Below are 23545 nucleotides of genomic sequence, written 5' to 3'. Positions count from 1 at the left end.
CTGCAGGCCACTGATTAAGTCTACTACCAAAGAAACGTGAGTCTTACTAGCATCAGGTCCGAAGGTACAGACTGAATTACACAGCAGTTACATTACACCCAGAAAGTTGAAACTAAATTTGCAACGAACAAAGCAATAATATTGGCTATTGCTTTTTTGTCACAAGCACATAAACCAGTTCAGACTTGCTATGATTCAGGTGAACCAGCAGAATTCAAACTTTGGCACACAAGAGACCTTTCTTGTATGGACAAGAGGCCAGTAGCATGGTCTCTTGTCAATGACTCGGGCAGAAAACATCCAGTCCAGGTGAGAAACTCATGACTCTTGGTCAGTTACAGAAGTTAGAATATTCCAACATTATCTATGCAAAGTGATTTGTTCCACCCAATGGAATTATTCCTTACAAGAAAGCAAGAAAGTTTCCAGGACATGGACAACTACTGTTACAGTCTGGGTATGGCTGGCAGTGTAGTAATTCAAGGTTATTACAGTCCATCCTAGACACCCATGATAGTGAAAAAGTTGAGTAATGATGCACAAAGGGATCAATCTCCTCCTTCTTTAAAAGTTTCAGACAGCTGGGGCAGAAACAGACTTTTTATTACTATGCTTGAATCCCCAAGTCTCATTACAAACCATAAATAATCTAGAAACTCACAAGTTGTGAACAAAGGTGATTGTGAAAAGATATTGACAGCATTGTATTTATTCCTCAGATCAGCTATGTTCAAATAAACAGACATCACCAGCACGATACTGGAGCATGGGCACACAGGGCTAAACTGGAGCAAACTCACTAAAGTTAACAACAACTTTCATCTGAAATTCCATTCCTTGAGCTTTCTTCTCACCATTAATTCACACATTCAGTTTCAAGAAATAAAGACAGTTTATCTCAGAAAAATGACCACACATCTCCCTCTAATGTTTGTAAGGCTTTTGCCAAGAAAAGAGGAAGTCGGATTAATCTTTTCCTCCTTTAGAATTTCACTCCTTTATGAAGTTAGAGCAACAAAAAACTGGAAATGCTAAAGTATGCCCTGCTGCTTTTGTGTGGGCTGACTCATATCCCCATTAATCAGATCTGAACACACCCTAACTAGGGCGCGGCTCAATGATCATTAGCCTGTTCCTCCGACTGCACAAAATTTTCAGTCTTCTTATGAAGCCACAAAGACTTAAGCACCAGGAGATGTCAACATGCACATCAGCCACTAAGCTCTCCACAAAGGTGAGTTCAATGGTGGGAAGCACAAAGCAGCACCAGGAGTGACCCTGCTGAAAGAAAAAACTGCCCTCACACACATGATCACCAGAGACCAGCTCATGTCCAGTAGTTTGTCTAAGCCTCTCCTATTACTTTGAGGGCCAAAGGAGCTCCTTCAGGCTAAGGCTGCTGAGCATAACTTTTTTTTCTGATCTGTGCTCACTCTACTTGTGACTTCTAACAAAGAAAAGGAAAATTTTCATTACAAAATCCATAGGCAGCTAAGCTGTATTTAGAACACTAAAGTTACTCTGCTGACAACAAAGAGAAAATGGCATACCTCAAATGCATGATTCAGCACACTTACTAAGTTAGCTGCCTAAAGCAAGCCATCTGAATAAACTTCCACACCCTGAAAGGCTTGATAAGGATATGAACTTGAATATTCTATTTCCCCTTGAAATTTTATTGACTGAAAAGATTGAAATACTTAACAAACCTGAATGTAGTGGTGGTGTCTGACACCTGTATAGGAAAATTTCAGCACTCAGGAAACAGGTTAAAAGAGTATGGCCTACCATGTGAGGGAGAGAAGAAAGGGACAGCTCACTTTCAATTTCATAATCAAAAAGAAGTAAAAAGATTATTCCAAGTAAGGCAAAGATTAAATGGATTATTCCATAAATTCCTACGCATCAGTTCTACAGGCATCTTTACATGCCTATCTATTAGAAGTTGCTTTGCAGCTCAGGGTAAATGAACATCTCTTCCATTGTCTATTTTCCTGTGAAGATCTCTAAGTGTTCTGAGATCAACTGTCTCAAAATACTAATTACATCTGAGTCTGGATGAGCCAGGTATGTCAAAGAAGTGTCTAGACTGGTAAATGAACATCCATGTCTTTACAGAAGTGTGGAGATAGTTACCTCCAACACCTATTTTTGCTTTCTTCACTCTAATAGTAGCTGGACAAGAGGAAATGTAACAGGATGCTGTACACGAACTACTATTTCAGTAAAAAGCTGGAGCAAGCTGCAAAGCCTGTAGGGATAAGCAAATCCAAATGACTGAATATTTAGATCTTCCTTGCTAACATACAAGATAAGTTATTGCTAGCCATACCAAGGGATGTAAAACAATAACAAAATTGTAGTATTTTTGGACTAGGTGAAATCCAACAAGGAATTCTGCCATGCATGATGACATCCTTCCAAAATCATCTTTCCTAAAACAACACATTTTCAAGGGCATAGATACAAATTCAAAGACATTGGCTATGAATGATAAATGGGTCAATATGCTTCAAAATGGCTTCCAGCTAACTTCAGAATTAGCCCTCAATTTGGAGGATTAGGAGGCACTGACTTCTGAACTGAGTAATATAAATGACAGAAAAAACCAAAAGCTAAAGGCTTTGAAAAGCTATAACAGTACAAAATAGCAAAAATGGGGATATGCAATTTGTCTAATTGCAGCAAATATGAAAACTTAAATAATTTATTTCCTTGCTGAACACTACCTAAGCAACCTACATACAAATTGCACAGGACCAAAGGAACAAAATTACAATAGTTATTTGAATAAAGAAAAAGTCATGCACTACAGGCATTTGCATTCTGCACTTTAAATGTGCCTTTAGCCAGAGCCTCAATAACACATTGAAACAACTGGTGTCATAATTACCTGTCAAAATCATCATCTGCAAGCTCATCTGCATTTGCCCAATCTTCATCTTCTTCCAAGTCAACCATCATTGCTAACATCTGAGGAACTGAAAAAAACAGTTTTAAACTGAGTGTGATCTCTTAAAATAGATTCTCAAATAACAAGTATGAATTTAAAGTGTTCTCTTTTCAAAAATTTTTGAAGAAAACCAGATTTTCTTCCAGTAGCAGATGGTCAGGTCTGTCAAACTGCACCAGCCAATAATCCAGAACTGATTGCCAGAGAAGTATTTCCAGAACACTCAAATTGAGATAAAAAAATCTTGACTGTATAACTTACTAAGACTCAAAACCTTTTTGTAGATCATGACAATTACAAAAAACAAATTCTTTAATAAAGTCTATATTCTTGAAAGAGTTAAAAACAGTATTATAGGCCTTAGGAACTCTGATATACTTCCTTAATTTTTCTAAAACTCTGACATCATCCTTTGAACATTTACTAATTAAAGAAACTATTAATTAAGAAAGAATGGTACTGAACTCTTAGTTTTATTAACACAATAGATTTTGTTATCTATACAGTGGTCGCCTAGCATAAAGCTTTTCTCTTACAATGAGGTCACGGTTTAAAACCTGAGATTTCCTTTTTCCCACCTAATGAAAATTTTTCTTTTGTATATTGAACATAACTTGCACATTATAATCCACCAGTTTTCTTCTTCAACCTCTCTAGACTGATTTTCTACTTCTACCTCTGTAGACTGTCCTTTCTTCTCATTCTAAGTCTTTATAGAGACTATTACACAATCCCTATCACAGCATTAAATTCCTATGCAATAAGCATCACCTATTCTTATAAGTTTGCACAGGAGGAAGGAGCACAGTGGTTTTTCTGCTCTAAGTCTACCAGGTGCTGTGCCCTTCAGAAGCACAAGGGGTGAAAAGTCTACCTTGCACTTTGAGAGCAAAGTAAGGTGCTCTTAAGCACTTCTTTACTCTGTATCACTACCAATCACTCAGAGCAGTTGTTTGAATTTAGTATCATTTATGCAACAAAGTTTCACTTTGACCCTGAAACAAATGGTTTCAGTCAAATACTCAACCTTTAATTTAAACAATCCTTTTTGCACAGCTTACCACACATCTTGAAGACAGCCATCACAGGTAACTGCCCTTTACAGCAACCTACCTGAAAAACTAATAGGCATCCTGCAACTGTTCATGCTGCTAATAAGATTTACTGGAACTGATCGAGTATACTGCAACTGCTGAATTTCATAATACTATTGTAATCTACCAGACAGACAACAACCTAAGCAAACTCACCACCACATATCTGGACAGATGAGAAACTTCTGGTCAACTGATGACAGAAAAAAATATTGCTCACTGATAGCATTGTAGGGCAAGTATTAAAAAAAATCAAATTATGGATTTATTTACTTGATATGAGTATCTATTTTCAGACAGAAAATATTCTATGGTTGCAAAAAGGTTCAGAGGCCTCTTATGTACTATCAAGATAACTTATATTATGGTCCCTCTAGCATGATGCCCACATGTCAGTTTTATATACACTGACTAAACCTCCAAAACTACCAAAGTGTTATGGACCAGAAGATTTTCAGACACAGACACGCATAAGTGCACACATAAGAATCCTGGATTGTCACAACAGCTATGGAATAGGGAAGACAAAACATCATCTAACATAAATGCTCTGTGACTCCAAAAGTCGTGTCAGTTTGTTGCTACTAACAAACAAGGCTGAGAACACACTCATCCAACGCACTCCAGCCATTATATCTAGAACCTACAATTTCTTGTTTCTTCTTGATGTTTTGCATGAACGTGGGTGCCAGTAAGTGTAGCTTCACAAAGAGTTTAAAAAAAATGTAGAGCATGCAAAGAAATTTCAACATTGTCCCAACAAGCCCTCAAAATTTAATTACTGCCATTTTATAGACTCTTACAAACAAGTTAAGCCTAAGTCCACTAAGTCTGCTTCTTATCAGAGCAATAAAATTCTCTGCAATCCTGTGAGCTCAAGAAGGGAAGTCTTAATCCAAGTGGATTCCTGAGCAGCTAACTGGCACAAAGGACACACACTCCTAAACCAGCACTGTGCTCAGTAAAACCAGCACAAGATGACAATTTTGCCTCAGTCCCAGTTCTAAGTTACGAGTATCAAATGATCTACCAACTTCCCAGCTGAATGAAAACAGAAAGCCTTTTAAACTAAGATAGAAAACCAAGATAAAAGCAATCCTTTTTTGCTACCTTTTTATCATTCCCTGAACACAACTGCTTTACCAGTTCTGCAAAATAGATGTATTTCTCCTTAATGATATATTAATAATAAGACTAATTTTATGACAAATTGAAAATGAAAGGCATTTCATTCCTATATGGTGCTTTATCTTAACAGAAGTATTACATTCCTAAATGGCAACTAGCAACCCAAAATAATAGGAATACATTCTAATGAGGTAAGAGGTACTTCTCTCCTGAACAAATAAGAAGCTTGTAATGATGTGGGTCAGCAAGTGTCAAGCATTAATAATTTTAACAAGCTACAGGATGGAGTGAAAATAGTGTTCTGAAAATTTAGATTCCAAAATATATTCTAAAGAATTTCTTTAAAAAACCACAATTCTACTAGCAAACAAAACTTCTCATCAATATTTTAAATACTTAAGCCAAGCAGATCCAGTTCACAACATTTTCCAACAGAAGTTTTATAATTTTAGAGACATCCATACAACTTTCCTCATGCTGAGCACACAGCAAAATTGTAGTATTTTTGAGCAGAGCAGACAGCAAAAGTTGCCTTTTATGCAAGTTTCAGAAAACAAGCAAGTATTTAGACAAACACAAGTGTGAGAGGGAAAAGCAGGCTACATTGCTGTGCCAGTGTCCCCATCTAGCCAAAGAAAAGGTTTAAAAGGCAAAGAAACACCAGTGCAAACAGCATTGATGCTGGGGCCACCCAGAAGACATTTATTTTTAGCATTTCAAATAATAATGCTTGATTTTAAAAGTGCCTCTTCGAAGACTTTACCATTCACATGTTAACTAGACTAATCAGATTATTTCTATGTATTTATACCAGCATCTGACTTTTTAATTCACAGTTTTAACTCACCACTGATGCTCAACATGCATGCTGAATTCCTTCAGTCTTGACTTGCCAGCACCACGGAGTATCTGGCCTACATACCAAACTCCAAACATAGAACTTCAGAACTAAATGCCTTTTTTTTTGTTACAGTAAAATTTTCCAAAGACATCCAAAAAGCATGCAAGTAGAGTTTTCCTTGGAAACATCAAATAAGAGTCCACTGTATTTTTATTCAAATTATTAGTCTTGCATAGGCATGGATTAATTTATGAAGAATCATAATACGAAGGGGGTTACTCTATTAGGTGACACCAAATTGGGTTTTCTTAAGTCATGAATATCAGCAAACTCTTAGTTAGATGTGGTTTTGCCACTGACCAACAGAAAGTCAATTTAATACTGTAAAAGAAGACTGTTTCAACAAAGAAAATGAGGAAAATACTTACTGGCTTGTGCAATAATATTTGTATGCCTCCTCAGCATAGCAGCAGCAGTTTCTGACAAGGCCACAATTACTTCAAGTGCCAACTGACGTTGCATGTTACTGAGACTGGCATCTGCACACAACTACAACCCAAAAGATTAGAGCAAATGGTTAGAACAGAAGTTTTGGGGTGGAAAAAGTGATTCTTAAAAAGCACTCCTAGCTTTACCTTCAGAGTTAGCTGCAAAGTAGCTTCTAAATGTGGTCGTAAATACTTAGGAACAGAATCTGCAATTTCTACAAGGGATTTCAGAACAGAATCATCATTTTGGTAGCAGGAATCATTTAGAGCCTATAAAAAGATAAGATGAGAGATAAGATTTAATAAAAACAAACAACATTATGAATAGGACCAGTGTCACAGAAGGAATTTAATTAATTTTATTCTTGTTTCTCTGAACAGTCTCATTTAGTATTAGTAGCTGAGCAGCCAAAGCCTGAGGCCACAAGAACTAACCAGAGTAAACTTTTTGTTAAAACTAGTGCTTTGAACAATGAACTAGCTGATTCCAGCAGATACAAGCTGAATGAACAAGATAAGAATCAAGTAGACAATTCCAAGAGACTGAAGTTACTTCATCAGTCCCAACAGTGAAAACCAGTAAGAAATGGAGACCACCAACTGGAGAAGTAAGTGGCTGGGGACTGGGCTATCAGTGGCACAGGTACAATTGAGAGACATGAATTTGGGTAGGGGTCTCCTCTGGAGGCACCAGCTCAAGCTGTAACTAATAGAATACAATTAATTAGAAGCCTTCACTCCAACTTTCAGCAGGATCCCAGAGTCAGACCCTGCTATGGTAACCTGTGTGTATAAATCCATAACAGGATACTATGCAGCATCCAAAAATACAAGTTTTCTACAACTAAGTTATTGCTCACAATGTTCAAATCTAACACTGTAGACAATCAGAAAGAATTAAGGTCACACATCAGAGGCTCCAACATGCAAAACTACTGGGTTCTGATAACTTCAAAATCCATTTAAAAGGAAGTAACTCTGCCTGAAAGAAGAAAAATGAGCCTAACTTCTCTTTTGTCTGTTATGAGAGAAAAGTTTTGAATAGCTGATGCTTATAAACACCAGGAACCACAAGATTAAAGAGGTTTTTCTCTAGACATCCCTTCAGAGCCACCAAATTAAAGCAGACCTTTCAACCTTCAGTCACAGACATGGAAATACAAAAAGAAAACCAAGTTTTTTGCAACTATCTTTCCTAACCCCTATCCACATTCTGAAAAGTAATTTAAAACTTACTTATAACTGATGAGGGTAATATTTTAGTGCCAAAACAGAACACTGTTATCAATGGTGTTAGAATCTAGATGGAAACAAAGCTCCAAAGAAAAATGTCTTCACACTCATTTCTGAGATTTTTGAAAGGAATTTTCATTAGCAAAGTATTTTATGTCTTCCTAATGTTGAAACATTTTTTTAAGTAACACAATAATTTTTAATATTTAAGTCTGGGATTCAACACTTTTGATAATGGCACTTATATAACCCATATTTTCAACACAGAAGCAGCATATTCTAGAAATGTTCTAGAAAACTCTGGAAAAAAAATAGTCTGTCACGGTTAAGGCCTTTTGGTCTAATAGCTACAACATCCTCTGATTCTCTCAAAGGACAATGTCATATTTACTGGCATTTTCTGCAAAACTGTATTTTACATCACTTGCAATTCTGTTTTTTAAAGCAAGACTGGTTTTCTGAAGAAAGCAGCTCAAAGTGAAAAGTGAGCCCTAAAAGGCAGAAGCACTTTCCTGTAGTATCAAACAGTGTCCAAGGAAGTCAGTGAAATTCTATCTGCTTTTACCTCCCTTTAAAAGAGAAAGCTTTGGGTAAAAGTTTCAACTGTCAGTTCTGAAAATTCAACTTCCAGCATAACCATTATAGATCTTGTACTGAAAAGACTGATGTGCCAAGTCAGAAATTTATTTTTAGCTCTTTTACCATGTCAGTGTTTCAACAAAATTAATTTCAACAGCAACAAAAAAAGCATCCAACTGTCTCCAAAGGTCACTCACCACTATTCTAACACATTCCTATTTATAAACTCGGATCTTCATATCCATCTTGTGTTACCACAGCCAGAAAATCTAGTTCTTCTTGCAGTGAGTACTTTAAAGACAGATTTCATAGCATAGCTCTGTACTCTGTATTAGCAAAAGAAAGCTTGAAAATGCGAGCCAAGTGCATATGTTATTACAGTGTCTAAAGAGTAATAGCAACATTGAAAGTTATAGCACACAGAGTAGGCTATTAGCCCAAAATCTAAAACCCACATACAATTAAAATACCACACATCAGGACAAATGTATGACCACCCCAAACCCTGCCTCACCCCACTTACACAGTACTGTGTAGACAAGTTCCTCTTGGGCAGTTACAACTTTTGAACAACAAAATTGTTATTGACAAAGGCATGGACAGGGACTAACCACCAAATAGAGACCTCAGTATCAAAAAACTTATACACAACACAGCCTATTTTCAAATTCAGATGATTTGAACAAATTCCTCTCAGTTTGCATTTATGATCAAGCAGAATTCCATTGGTTGCAGATGCCAGTATATTTAGCAAAATTTTTCTTCAGCTTGCCACAAAGCACACGCAGTTTACAGCTCACACTCTCAACAAGAACCTGCTGTTCTGACTGTAGTGAGAAGTCTGTCTTTAATGTAAATTTAGCCTAATTTAAAATCACCAGAAGTTCACTTCCTGTATTATCATAGGTACTTAGCTGCTTCCACTGCTTCTTGATACAGAAAGGGAAGTGTACTGTGAAATTGTCATCCTTCAGAGCTCAAACCATTTCTGTCTCTGGTTTGGTTTACAATAAACTTCTCTGCAAAAGTAAACAATCTTACACTAGAATTTCAACTTTTGCTCAAATTCATCCATCCAAGAGATCTAATCCAGCCTCAGAAATTACAGGAAGCTTAAAATAGCATTTATGTGCAATTTCCTTATTTATCAAACAGTAAAGATAATTTCTACAGACTTCTGTTCTCAGTCTGAGAATCTACATTCAGAATAATTCGATGCTTTCCTCTAAAGTGAAGAGATACAGGATATCACAAGTCCATGAATTCCCCAATTACAAACTACTTCAAATCTCAGGGTTCAAATCTCAGCCCATATTTGTATTTCAATATCATGTTTAGTTTAAAAGTTGTATGATTTTGACCTATATACCTTACAAAGAATTTAAACTCTTTTATCTCTGTAACACTGTGGAAGTTGATCAGCACTGAGCTATTTTCTTTAAAACCCTATCAATTATGCTCTGTTTGCAAAATTTGTTATTAGTCTCCATCTTGCTGGTGACTGCTGTCTGGCTAAAAGGCTCAGCTAATTCAGGTCTCAGCAAAAATTCACAAATTCGCAGACCATTAACTTACATTTATATATAGTCAATACAGACAGTAATGGCATTAAGTGTAATTTGTTTGGTTTCTCACCTGTAAGATTCCAGGTAGCAAGTCTGCAAAATGTTTAAGAAGGGGAGCATTGAGCTCATTAGCAAGCACAAATGCAGCTGCAGCTCTAGCAGACAAAGTCTTGATCTAAAAGACATGATTGAAGAAATAAATGTGAGAAACTAGTAATGAAACATGTCTCTGATAGTTTTTAACATGGGATTTAAAATTTTAGTTCAAATTAAGGTAAAGTGATAATGAAGACCATCAGCATCTATGTTGTCTACAATACAAAAATTTTATCATATGAGGTGGCAAGTAGTCCCTAGTTTTGCTTTTTGTTTTGGTGGGTTTCATTTAATGAAAGAAAAAAAAACCCTATTGTTTTCAACTTCTACCAAAACTTCAAATGGGCATGCAAGTGTCAGTCTCATTTTTCAAGACGTGTGATCTAAGTGTTTAAGACATTCTTCTCTAAAAGCATGACTTGTGGCACTTTAGAAAATGTTATTCAGTTGACTTTCAAAGGTCAGAAAAAGTAATCCTTGGGGGAGCAGCAAACTGAACCCATATATCACAGCAGGGTTTCCTATCCTTGCCCAGCATTTTCCATAATAAGAGAAACATTTCCAAAGTACAATTCTCTGCACAAATCCATTAATCTGAAGTCTTCCAGAAAAGCAAGGCTTCCTTACACACCCTTAGAGCCAAACATGCACAAACAGTTCAAGAAGCTGTTGTACATTCGGAATTTTGAGACATATCATGTACCATCTACACAGATACTGTATGTAGAGACTTACACTGTTAAACACAAAGGCCAGAAAGAGAATTTAACATGGAGTTTCTGACCCCTCAGTGCTGCTGGCTAAAACCCCATCTGCCTGGGGCCACTGAAACTGGGTTTCTCCAAGTGTAACTAGGGAAGAATGTGGGCCTAAACAACACAGATATGAGTAGACAGTCAGCTTTAGGACCACAAAAGGGTCTGAGAGCCTTTGGTTTGCAGCAGGCACAGTCAAAACTCTGTATGTACATAATTTTCAGGTAATACAATTTTCTGGTTGAAATCTATGGTTTAACCTTTATATTTGAGACTACTGCACTGAGTTGCTATGCTCAGAACATACTAAAATCCCAAAGGAACATAAATGTCTTACTGAGGGATGCTCCTGATCTTGCATACACTGAACCAGCATTCTCTTAATGACCTCCAAATAGTGTTGCTGTTGATTCCCAAAAATCCCAGGAAAATTCCTAAGGATAAGACCAAAACATTAATAAAAATTCATACTAATTAAGGTTAAACTAGTATTTCAAACTTATCCATTGTTTAAGTTACAGACTGTAACTACACACTTGAATTAAGTAAGCCACAATACAAGAAAATAAATTAAATAAATACGATTGCTAGTTAATTACGCTGTGCCAGTTTTTCTTTTATTTTAAGACATGATTAGGCTATCCTACAAAAATGTAGCTCACCAGAAAATATGTAGAGCAGCCTCACGCAGTCCCACATTCTGAGAGCTGACAGAGTCAAATAAGAATTTCAGAACTTCTGGCCACTGGTTGTTGCCATCTTCATCTACATTTAACACAAGAGTTTTAGGATAAGCAAACTTCAGAATGGTGAGATATCAGTAGTGCAGGAAAACCAGCCATCACTGACTCCCTGATGTGAAGATTTGCCTAAGTCACAATGTAAAATATTGTGAAATGTTTGATCTACAAATACTCAATAATAGAACATGATCTCTGTTTACTGCTATATAGCAGCACTCATAAAAAGAAACTGATGCAATGTTCAGCATAATTCATGACAATTTACACATAACTACATTTATAAACAATTGCACCTAAACTTGAGCAATTTAAAAACCAGAGTTTAAGACTCTTACTTTAATTTGGTCAAGGATAGTGTGAAGAAATATTAGGTTCTATTATAAGCCATGGAATCAGTTAGCACATCATGTAAAAAGCCTAAGCAGGAGTAGAGAACAAGAGATACAAATTCAACTACTATCAATACATAAACATTTTACTACAGTATCAACTTATATAAATAAAGTACCTATTAAATTCCTGGCCAATTCAGCGACTATGTCACATATTTTCTTCCTCATAGTGGACTGCATTTCTAACTGGATAAAGAGCAGCAATTCACTCTTGACTGACGTCTGATCCTCAGGTGACAGAGCGGGATAAACTTCTTCAAATGCAGATGACAACAGGCGGCGCAGAAGGACAGCTGCCATCTGCCGAGCCTGTTGAAGGAGAAGTGTGTGTGTGTGTTAAAGGGTTTGACATGATAATCATGCTCCTACAAGGCAACATCCACATCATGCTTCCAAATGACACTTCCATTGTGTAGACTTCTTTGGTGAATGGAACACCTCAAGCAACAGATGACAATTATGATAGTAAGAAAAAAACCAAAAAAAACAAACTAGTAAAGAAACATCAGCTTGCAACCATGTTTCTGACAATTACAGCCCTTCAAGAAAACAAAGACAACACTGAGGTATTCAGGTTTTTTCTATAGCTGACCCTCACACATATTTTGTGGCAAGTTAAGAACTTAGCTGTGCTATTGAAGGATCTTTAAAGCATGAATTCTTTCTATTTTAAATGGCCTAATGAGATCATTATAATCCAGACAGGTTTTTCTGGATTAAAAAGTGACTTACTGGGGCAACTTTGTCAGATAATTAACCTGTAAGGTCTCCTTCACATTGTCAACGAAACTTAAAGATTCAGGAACCTACATTTAGAACTTGGCAAATAAAAATTCTTCTCTGAACAATAAAAAAGCCACATACACAAAAAGAAAACCCAAATCCAAGTCTAAACAAAGCTTTCAGTATTTTGCAGGACTATGATGAAACTTTTTTCTTTGAATTTAAGCATAAGAACCTCAACATCACATATTACAATCTTGTATTCTGTATGTGTACACCTACTTTACAACAGTATCACGTACATATCTATATTCATTTACAACTGTACAAGAACTAGAAGCAAAAAATCTAGTAATCCAAAATTAATAAAGTAACGCTTGCAGTAAAAGCAAAAAGACACATGAAGCTCTATGAATAACTTAATAGAGTGTTCACCAACTGGTGTTTAAGGACACACAGTAATTAAAAAATCACCTCCCAAACTTCTAAAGTTTAACGCATGTAATAAAACCTCATGTGTGATACAATCTCACAAAAAATAAACCAAACTCATTTTTTTCCCTAAGATATTCTTATTTAATGTGCACATGAATGAGAGTTTCATTTATAAACATTTAAAATCGAAACTGTCCATGAGCAGCAAAAGTAACCCATTCCAATTTCTCAATAGTGTTACTATGACATAACCTTAGATGTGAAAACATCTGCTGAGTGTCAACATACCCTGTAAATATCAGGTACAGGTAGAACATCACCCAAGAGACTATTCTTATGTTCTGCAGTCTCCAGACTCACTGTCTTTTTCTAAACTACTCGGCTCTCTTCTGTACAGCTAAAGAGTAGTGCACTCAAAGTGTCTCTGTACCAGCAGAAGGAGTAGAACTGGACCCAACTGTAATTCCTTATCTCCTCCTCACTATCTCCAGTGTGGATGAAGGCCACCACATCTGTAGGATTAGGTCTTCCCCAGCAGATGTAAGGAACACAGCAGCTGAACAGTCACAGTGCCCACCTGTGCTAAGATTTTCTAACAATAGGCTGTCATATGCGGAACATGAGTTCAGAAGGACATTCTTTCCCCACTGCCTGTGGGAATCTTACTAACAATGTGTTCAAAAACTTTCATGGAACCAAAATATAATGATATCTTTCTTTCTCCCATCCCTTGGAGCACCAATACTGGGAAAGATTAAATTTTTCCTCATTAGTATGGTAAACTTACATAGAAACACCTTGATTAGAGAGCAAGTTCACTGGGACTAAACAGGGCACAAACTCTGGTGTTGTCTTCTCTTACTCAAGGTATCGTGTTTCAGTGCGAATTTCCTGACACCTGATAATCACTGAACTTGCATTATATTATATTCTTTCATGAAGTACTAATGGGTGGACAGACAGGGAATATAGGTGAAGACTGTGTACTTTATGAAAACAAGGATAAGAATTTCTAACTCTCTGAAAAATTTAAAATATTAGAAGACTGATAAACAGACTGATCGCCAAGTAAAAACACAAGTAGTAAGGCATACAGAAAGACACAAGACCAACACTACAAGAATTATCTCCTGCTTTATAGTTACTAGCTTAGGAAAAAAACAATCCCCAAAATCCCTAAAGCAAATTCAAGTGTTTTAAGGAGCGACAAATGAGCTACTGACTTCTAATAATAAAAACTGGCATATTTTCCTCAGCGCATACTCACTTACACAGGAAAACTACCATTGTCAATTTAATTATGACAAACATGGCTGAGTTAATGGCACCTCCAGGGCTGTTTCTTCTACTCTAAGAAAGAATATATGTATTTTTCACACGCACCAAAGGTTCTTTTATGTTTAAGTATTTAAAAATATGTACTTAAACACTTGAAAATTCTGCAATTTAGTAGCAATAGCTTTTAATGAGGAGAGGACCAATAAAAAGCATACACCCCCAAAGAAGGAATTCCAGCTACCAATGAAGCATAAAGAGAGTACATTTTTTCCCAGCATTAGGTCTTCTCCATGTCTCAATTACTCAGATGCTCACATACAACTAAAGTGTTAAAGTTATTAATACAAAAAGTAGTCATAATACTCAAATTTCAATTTTAATACTGCTTCTGATTAGTAGTTGTTTATATTTATCTTATTAGTAGTATATTATTAGTAGTAATTTATAGTGTGTAACAATGTTTTAGCATTTTAGGGATGATGAAAATAAAGCACAAGAAGAAAATCAATTTGCTGAGCAGGGCAGCAGCTGAATTATGAACAGCAATCTGGGATGCTATGCTCTCCACTGATATTCAAAGCATCCACATAACCTTACACATTTTATAAGAAAAAGTTTGACTATCTTATGTGTAGCACTGTCACACTGAATTTTACTGTTGTTTTATTGTTCAAGTCCTCAAGGAGGAAAATATGCAGGGAGGAAGTAATGAACATTTAGCACATGGTTCAAAAGATGTATTTGCACATTGTCATTCAGAGATCTAGTCCTATGTGGAATTCAAAGCACACAGGCCCAAGGTCCACAGACAACTCAAAGGCAGAACTATGATGCATCCTTGAGCTGCCTTCCTTCCCAAAGGCTAAACAGGAAGCTGTCCACAACAGTAGTCTTCAAACTAAGAAATGCATCCCTTTGTATGACAATATGGGCAGAGGTCTGGGAGAGGTCAGGGCCCTCCAAGAAGGCTGTGAATACAGAAGAAACATTTTACAGAGCATTTGTTATTTTACCAGTCATCTGTAAATTAGGACACAATCAAAACCTGCCAAACCAGAGTTAACCAAGAAAAAATAAATGCAATAGAAAATGCAGAACTTCTACTCCTCTCAAAGATTTATGTGGTAAATCAAAATTGAAAGTAACAGCCTAAAATATTTAAGTCCTACAAATAAAATGAATCAAAAAAACTGTGAATATATATCACCTTTCTGTACAGCCCTTTAAGATGCAGCTGCATAGAAAGCAGCCTTCCTAACAGTGAGCCTACAAATGCAGGAAGCAAGGACACCTCCTCAGACTGAGGTGTACAAACTGCACATCACCTGGCACAGAAGTGTTCTAACTGCTAAGTCAGATGTTTCCCTCCACTTCTGTGAACAGTGTTACTTTGCTATTAGCAAAGTATGAAATAAAAACAGAGGAAAGTGGTGAATATTTCCATAGTTTAGGAACTAACCATCTCCATCTGGTTAGGAGAAAACCTGTTACATAGTCAGTTAAAAGAGTTATTCCAAATCTAGCTTAATGGTGTTTTCTATGTCAAATGCAAGGGGTACTGGGAACACTACCTGCACCCCTGTTTCTCCATATAAATGCCCAAACTACTGGGTTGCAGAGGCAGGATTTCCCCAGCTGCTGTCTGAGTAGTCCTACAAATCTTATACTCTCTACAACAAAGACACCCAACTCATGCAAGCAGAATGGGGTATTTTCTTCAGCCTAGTTTTCCTAAAAGGAGGTAAAGCAAAACAAAGCCTTCAAGATGAAGAGGGATCTGAACCTAGCTTTCACATAGCCTGGACAGGGCACATTTAAAGTTCTGAAGCTCCTTCCAGCATCCTGTATTTGGTGGCTCTGGTACATTCAATGTGCTCAGAGGACCAGGCCCAAAGCTCTATCCACTGCTCAGCGTTTGGATATCTACAAAACATATGGGAAACTACCTGCTGATACCAGCACCCTATTAAACATGCACAGGATGTTTCCCAGCATGTTTATATGCAGTGTTTAGATTGAGCTCGGGGATTACTTCACTTAGGCTCTAATTAGGCTACTAAGTAGTTGGATTTTACAGGGAAGAGGTTGTAGGTTTTATTAATCAGGATTTTTTGAGTCCAGCACCTAATGCTTACTTATTGTAAGAGCTAACATTTAAACCCTTCTTTCATTAATCCATTGGTAAACTTAAATGTCAAGATATTCTACACCTGTTAGCCTTTGATGTCTTTGGCAAGAGCAACTTCTATAGGTGAAAAGTTTATTTTGTACTTTGCAAGTTGGAATCCAAGTCTTTGGCAAGATTCCCAAGTTTTACACTGGTCTATTTCCTTAGCTAATGTAAAGGGAATAAAATCAGCAAACACATGAAACAAGTATTGATACTTTGTAGTAACACTGCTCCACAATTTTCTCTGATTTGAAACATCTCAGAGGAGCAAAAAGGAAAACTAGATACCTCATGCAACCAGCTGCTAGTATAATATTGAAGGAGTCTGTCAGGAGAACACAGCATTGTAGATGGATAAGCATCAGTATGGGTAAACTGATACTTTCTTAGCATTAAAAAGAACAAATGGCAACTAACTCTAAACTGAATACAGTCTGCCAGAAGAGACTGTTATCCATAGAGAAAACAGCACACTTACGCTCTTATAACATTGTTCAGAAATTGTTTAAGTGACTCTAAAATTTGTAAAATCTTGAAAGTTTAGTAGTTTTTTGCTCTGCATATCCAAGTGAATAATAGTTTTACCAGTAAGTACTTCAACTAATTGCTAAGGTTGTGTGCCTTACAAAACTAAGGAGTAACTAAAAAGCACCCTTACTTTATGCCCAGATTAAAAAATATGTGTAATGTTTAGACTACTGTCCACTCATTCCATCATACTACCAGATGACTTAAGAAGCACTGTAAGTTCTAGACAACACACAAGTTTAACACGTTTAGGCATAGGACTCCCAAGTAGAAATCACTTCTCACTGGAAGAAACATGACAGTAAATCACATATTAGTTACATATTTAATGGAAAAAAACACTAAGCAAAGCACACAACAGAAAACAATGGAGACTCAAGCAGTTGCTTAGGAAAAAACTGTTCCTTAAACTAAATATCCTGCACCATGAAATCTCAGCTTATGAATTGGACATTCAACAATCAAGACAAGAAAATGAGTGATCCCTCTACAAATATGCTGAAAATTAGGATGCTTCAGTTAACACCAAACTTGCTCATTTTTCCCAAAATGATGAGCACTGACTTCTTCCCCTCTTCTCCAAGTCCCCATGAAAATCTGCACAAATCCAAGGTTATTAAGCCATACCTCCTCGGGAGTAGCATTGTTCCTGATTGCCTGCAGGAGGTAAGTGATCTTTGATGGCCCTGGAATAGTTTCGTAGGTCTCCTGCATAAAAAGAGATGCAGCTTATTGTAAACATTTATTAGAAAGCATGTGTTAAGCATTAATATGAATTGACTTTCCTTTTAAAACAACATTAGTTCATCCAATTAAAAAAAAAATAACATAGCAGAAAAAGAAATTAAACTTATCCAAATAAAAATCTATGACCTATTTTAAAATTATGAGTAAAATCTTAGTTATCTAGTAAGATCTGCCATATTGGAATGATCTACATATGCATGACTGGCCACTTAGGAGATGAGTTACAAAATATAAATAGAACATAAACTTGTAGAAATACAACATATAGCAAACATGTCCTACCAGGAATCCTACCATAGATTTTATCATATCAAAGAATTAAGAATTTTGGAAGCCTGAGACCGAGCTATGACCAACAGGTTAATAATCACAGACAAATGTATAGTCCAAAAATTGGATCAAAATTTCAAAACAAGTTCTGGTTTTGAACCTTTTAAAAACTTTTACAATGTTATGTGGCAGCCACATGTCTCAACCACACATTCTAAATAACAATGTCATATTTTTAAACTCCTGCCTGAATTTCAGAAAGAAAAGCTATTTAGTCTCCTCCTTAGGAAAACCCTCTTACCGAAATGAGAGGTTCATTAAGTGCAGTTACATTGTCTTACATGCTTCTGGCATGCATTTTATACATGTCTGCTTTTTAAATTACATTGTTACTTAGCAGCTAGAGTGAAGAAACAGCAAAACAACTTTTAGTATCCAAAACATGGTATATGAGTGCATTTTGAAACAATTTTTTAAAATAAATATATTAAACCTATGTAGGTAGGAGCAGCAGAATCACAAGCTAAATAGCAACCCCTCATAACATCCAGAAATAGTTCTATACTTAGTAACTCTGAATTACTTTTTGTTGACAATCTTGAAGATGAATTATTTCACTCTTTCCAAATATTCATTATCCCATCCTGAACTCAAGGAATGTGCCTATTCTGCAAAGCCCAGGTTCATTTCTATCAGTTCTCTGCCTGCCTACTTCTCATTTCCAACTCTGCAGTAGCTCCTTCCAATACTCCAATAAACTCTTACACATCTTGACAAGAAACCTGCTATTTTCAACTAAGCAGTTTTGCATTTACTATTACACATCATTTTCCTAACTTTCTGTACCTACTTCCTAGCAGGCCTTCTTCACAACGTGAATCCACATTTCATATTCTCTCTAGCTGCCAACATACACTCACAGTCAATGAGACTCTGAATCCCCAATGAAACACTACATTTAATCTAATCATTTCATGGAGACTGCAAAATTAAATGAGGTTTAGGGTCAGAATAGAAAGTCTGTCTCAGGTTAACCTCTTCCATGAATGTATATATTTATACTGCACTATTATCTACAAATCCAAAAACTAATACAGAAACGCGATGGTTCCCTAAACCCAGGCCCAGCACAAACTTACGCTTTCACACAGAGCTGAAGCACAGTAAAGGCTGCTTCCCTCATGTCAATTCTGATAACAATAAAATTCTATTTTGAGTTGTTTGTTTAACTCACTAGAAATGGCAGCAACCTAAGCAGTTGTTATGGTACAACCCTGTCAATTCTGTAAACTGGATTCAGAGGATGCTAAATCACAGGGCTACAAGGAATATATGGCCAAACACAGAACCTTCCCTCTGAGCTGGCAGGAGACTTTTTTGCTGGCTGCACCCATCTTACTACCAGTCTACACTCTAATTATGTACCTGGATCCTGCTACATCTTACTGTATTCTTTAAATTTACAGTTACTTCCCCAGTTATCTTATACAGAAGCGCAAATTTCTCACACACCATGACCAACTTGCATAACACATGCAAGAAAGTATCTATTGTCTACACTTCATACTTACGCTCTCTCAAACATGAGAAGTGCATTTTAAAAAAAGAGTATAAAATCACCAAAACAAAGTAAATAAAAGTTTCTCTATTAGAAGACACACATACAAGTAACAAGAGGACAGGCTTTTACAGTCAACATTCCAGGATGGATGGTAAAATAAACCAACCAGATTTCAGCCAACTAGTCAAGTTAAATTATGAGCATGCTCGCTCATACACATAATCACAGAATGTTTTGGGCTGGAAGGGACATTAAAGACCATCTAGTTCCAAACCCTCAGCCATGGGCAGGGATACCTCCCACTAGACCAGGTTACTCGAAGCCCCAGCCAACCTAGACTTAAATACTTCCCAGAATGGGGCATTACAGCTTTTCTGAGCAGCCTGTTCCAGCGCCTCAACACCCTCACAGCAAAGAATTTATTCTGTATATCTAATCTAAACCTGCCCCCTCAAGTTTAAAGCTGTTGCCCCTTGTCCTACTATTGTATGTCCTTGTAAAAGCCCCTCTCAACCTTTCTTGCAGGTCCTCTTTAGGTACTTGAAGGCTGCTCTAAGGTGCCTCCAGTCTTCTCTAGGCTGAACAATCCCTACTGTCTCAGCCTGTCTTTCACAGGAGAGCTGCCCAGACCCTCTGACCATCTTTGTGACCCTCCTCTGGACCCACTCCAACACGTCCACGTCCTTCATGTGTAAGGGGCCACAGAGGCAGACAGAGTACTGCGGTGGGGTCTCACAAGAACAGACAATACACATATAAATCCATTCACATCAACTGAGTTTGGTGTCATCAGGCTTTCTTCCTCATGTTTTTTTTTTGTTTTTTTTTTTTTTAACATCGTTTACTACAATCCTCCCAAACAGGATATGACTCTACATCTCAAGTTCAGTCTTCAGCTGAACACTCTTCATTCTCATTTCAATGACCAAACCTATCTAGAATAACCTGAGTCTGCTCAGTTTCCTGTCTATCCATTTTTCATTCTGACTGATTTTCACTGGATACAAATGAAAACCTGCAATTCAATTTACCTGCAGTTATTTGAATACTTTATCTATTCCATATTACCTTCCAACAATAAGTACACTTTGAAAAATTGACCGGACTATGCCAATATTTAAAATCAAGTATGAGTCCTGTATGATTTTAGGAAGCAAATATTTTAAAGCCTATGCAACACTTTTATCCAAAAAAATGTTACTTAAAACCATACAATTTAAGACAGTCTAGCTACACTGCAGACAGATTTATGTTTCTAGGTGAAAGTTCATTAACCCACCACAAAGACTAACTGGAGTTCTTCACAGCCATGCATGGTGGAAAAATGAGAGACAACAGGTGTAAATTGAGAAAAAGGAGGTTCAGACTTCAAGAGGTCCAGATCTTTCTGTCCTAATGAGGACAAGTCAAGCAGGAGTGAGTAACTCAAAGAGCTTGTGCAGTCTCCACTCTCAGAGGTTTTCAAGAGCCACTAGGACAAAGCCCCGAGTGACCTGATCTGACCCGAGAGCTGACACTGCTTTGAGCATAGCAGACCTCCTGAGGACACTTCCATTATGAATGATCCTAAACCATAAAATAATTTGCAGCACACCTTGGAAATATTCAGAAACTAGTGACAAATTCAGTGCCGATAAATAAGCAAAAAGTCATACTATTCCTTGTGTTTTTATAGGAAACTAACAGACTTGAAAAGCTTAGTATCTATCATGCCAATTAGGTTTCTTACTCTGACCATAGTGCACATGTATTAATGAAGGTTAAAAAAAACCTCAAACTCAGTTTCAAGCAAGTTTCTGACAAAATATAGCAGTTTTAAGAATCTAAACTTTAGAGTTCTTACCCAATGTTTTATTTCATAGGTGTTGTGACACAGGTGCACAATGAACTTACTTTCTTACAATTCCAATAAAGCTCAAAAATTTTTAGAAATGTTTTTAGGTTATATGTAGGCAGTTGAGAAGAGAGAGAAATTCATCTTCCAGGGAATGGCTTCCATTGCAGCTCTATGTTCAGGAATGTGGGAATAATTCTTGCTGACGCTCTAGAAAGTGCAGTTATCAATACCGAACTTCACTAGCTTTCTAAAAATGTATGTCTCCCCCCTTCTCACTCGGGATTCATATTTGAGGCATTTGCACTGTAGCATCAGGAATAATGCTTTTTATTCTTCACCAAACAATGCACTGAACTCTGCTGACCGCTGGAGTGATGAGTGATAAAAGACCCGATGCAGCCATGCAGCGGGAATTCATGCTAAACCTAGACGCTGGTATTTAATTCAACGGGAGAGATTCCCCACCAGGCTTGACAATGGAGCCTTAAGCATGACAGAGAGAAAGAATTAACGTGGCTTAGCCGCCACAAAGAATTTCAGCTGAAACAACACGTCTGAAAACTTTTTGCTGATAACAAGAGAAACTCAGCATATTAGAAACACTTCTTTCGGATGAAATACTTCTTAGCTGACGAAACACTTGAACACATACGGGGCCGTTCCGAAAAGTTAAAAAACCAAACTCCTGCGTGGCAACAGAGAAGGACCTCGGTCCCGCTCCTGCCGGCCCAGCTGGGGCGGGGGCACGGAGCCCCGGCGAGGGCCGCCTCAGGAGCGCACACCAGAGCGCTCCCATCGCGGCAGGCACCACTGTGACCTCCTTCGGGGAACGCCTCCGCTCCCGAGCCACCGAGAGCCGGCCCCACACGCCGCCGCCGGCTCGCCGCCCGCCCTGCGCGGCGGGGCCGGGGCCGCGCTCCGTCACGCCGGGCGGCTCAGGCGGAGCCAGCCGCGGAAAACGGGGACCAGCCGCCCCTGGCGACAATCCCACACGGCCACGGCGGGGGCGGCCTCGAGGCGGGCGAGGGGCGAGAGCGGCGCCGGACACGCCGGGACGGGCGCCGAGGGGAGTAACGGGACCCTTCTCGCCCTCACGGGCCGAGGGCCGCCGCGGGCCCTTCGCCCGCCGGGAAAAACGGCCGCCACGTCCCGGCCCCGCCGCCCCGATCGGGGCCAGTCCCGGGCCGCCCCGGCGGCAGCTGGTGCCGCTGCTCACACGTGGGGCTCGGCCGGCCCCGCCGCTTCCCTGCCCCCCTCCCTCCCTCCCTCCCGCCCTCCAACGAGGCCCGGCGGGTCTGACAGGCCGTCTCGGCGGCCGCTAACGCGGCGGCCTCGTTACCTCGGCCTGCTTGCGGACCGCATTGTCCGGGCTGAGCAGGTTGCCGAGGAGGGCGTAGAACTGCTCCTGCTCCGTCGCCGCCATTGCTGCGAGAGGGAAGGAGAGGGAGGAAGGGGGAGCGCCGGCCGCGCCGCCGGCGGGGGAACGGGGGGCAGGGCCTAACGCCAGCTGCGTTCCCATTGGCCGCGGCGGACGGAGCCTCGCCCCCGATTGGCCCTGCCTCCCTTTGACGTCCCGGCGGCTCGGGCGAGGCGGGCAGCGGGGAGCGGCGGCTCAACCGACCCCCAGCGGGGGTTTGTCTCCTCGCGTGTCATTGGTGCGCCGCCGCGCCGGGGGCGGGAGGCAGGGGCGGCGGAGCGCTCCGATTGGCGGGCGGCTCCGCCAGCCGCGGCGGGATTGGCCGGAGCCGCAGTCGGGCGGCGCGGGCTGGGAGGGGTCGCGCCGGGACGCGGAGCTGGGGCCGGGCCGGGCCGGGCCGGGCCGGGGGGAGGGCAGGGAAGGGGGGGACGGAGAGCGCGGGAGAGCGCGGGGCGTCGCCTCCGGACACTCGGTGACGTCGTGCTGCTGTCCCGCCACAGGGAATCAGTGAGTCACAGAACCGGTCAGGGTGGCGGGCACCACGGTGGTATCTGGTCCGAGCTCTCTGATCAGACAGGGTCGTCCTAGAGCACACGGCACAGGATTGCATGGAGACAGTTCTTGAATATCTCCAGTGACGGGTACTCCACAGCCTCTCTGGGCAGTCTGTTCCGGTGCCCAGTCCCTCGCACAGTAAAGAAGTTCATCCTCA

General features: G+C 39.2%; 1 protein-coding gene across 1 annotated transcript in view; it reads right to left on the bottom strand.

The window, feature by feature from the left end:
• Window positions 1-22852, bottom strand: part of IPO5 (importin 5) — a 45427-nt gene extending 22575 nt beyond the window's left edge. Inside the window, exons 1-9 of the mRNA XM_021530287.3 lie at window positions 22756-22852; window positions 17629-17709; window positions 11984-12176; window positions 11395-11497; window positions 11070-11166; window positions 9952-10056; window positions 6652-6774; window positions 6445-6565; window positions 2894-2981 (exon numbers count right to left, since the gene is read on the bottom strand). Of these exons, the coding sequence (XP_021385962.1) occupies window positions 2894-2981; window positions 6445-6565; window positions 6652-6774; window positions 9952-10056; window positions 11070-11166; window positions 11395-11497; window positions 11984-12176; window positions 17629-17709; window positions 22756-22839 (995 nt within the window). The 5' untranslated portion in view covers window positions 22840-22852. The remainder of the gene's footprint in view (window positions 1-2893; window positions 2982-6444; window positions 6566-6651; window positions 6775-9951; window positions 10057-11069; window positions 11167-11394; window positions 11498-11983; window positions 12177-17628; window positions 17710-22755) is intronic.
• Between the last annotated feature and the right edge of the window lie 693 nt (window positions 22853-23545).

The sequence above is a fragment of the Lonchura striata genome, chromosome 1 (assembly GCF_050655825.1).
Source record: "Lonchura striata isolate lonStrDom1 chromosome 1, ASM5065582v1, whole genome shotgun sequence".
NCBI classification, from domain to species: Eukaryota; Metazoa; Chordata; class Aves; order Passeriformes; family Estrildidae; genus Lonchura; species Lonchura striata.
Note: the sequence above shows the minus strand (reverse complement) of the source record. Positions and strands in the feature narration are given on the sequence as shown.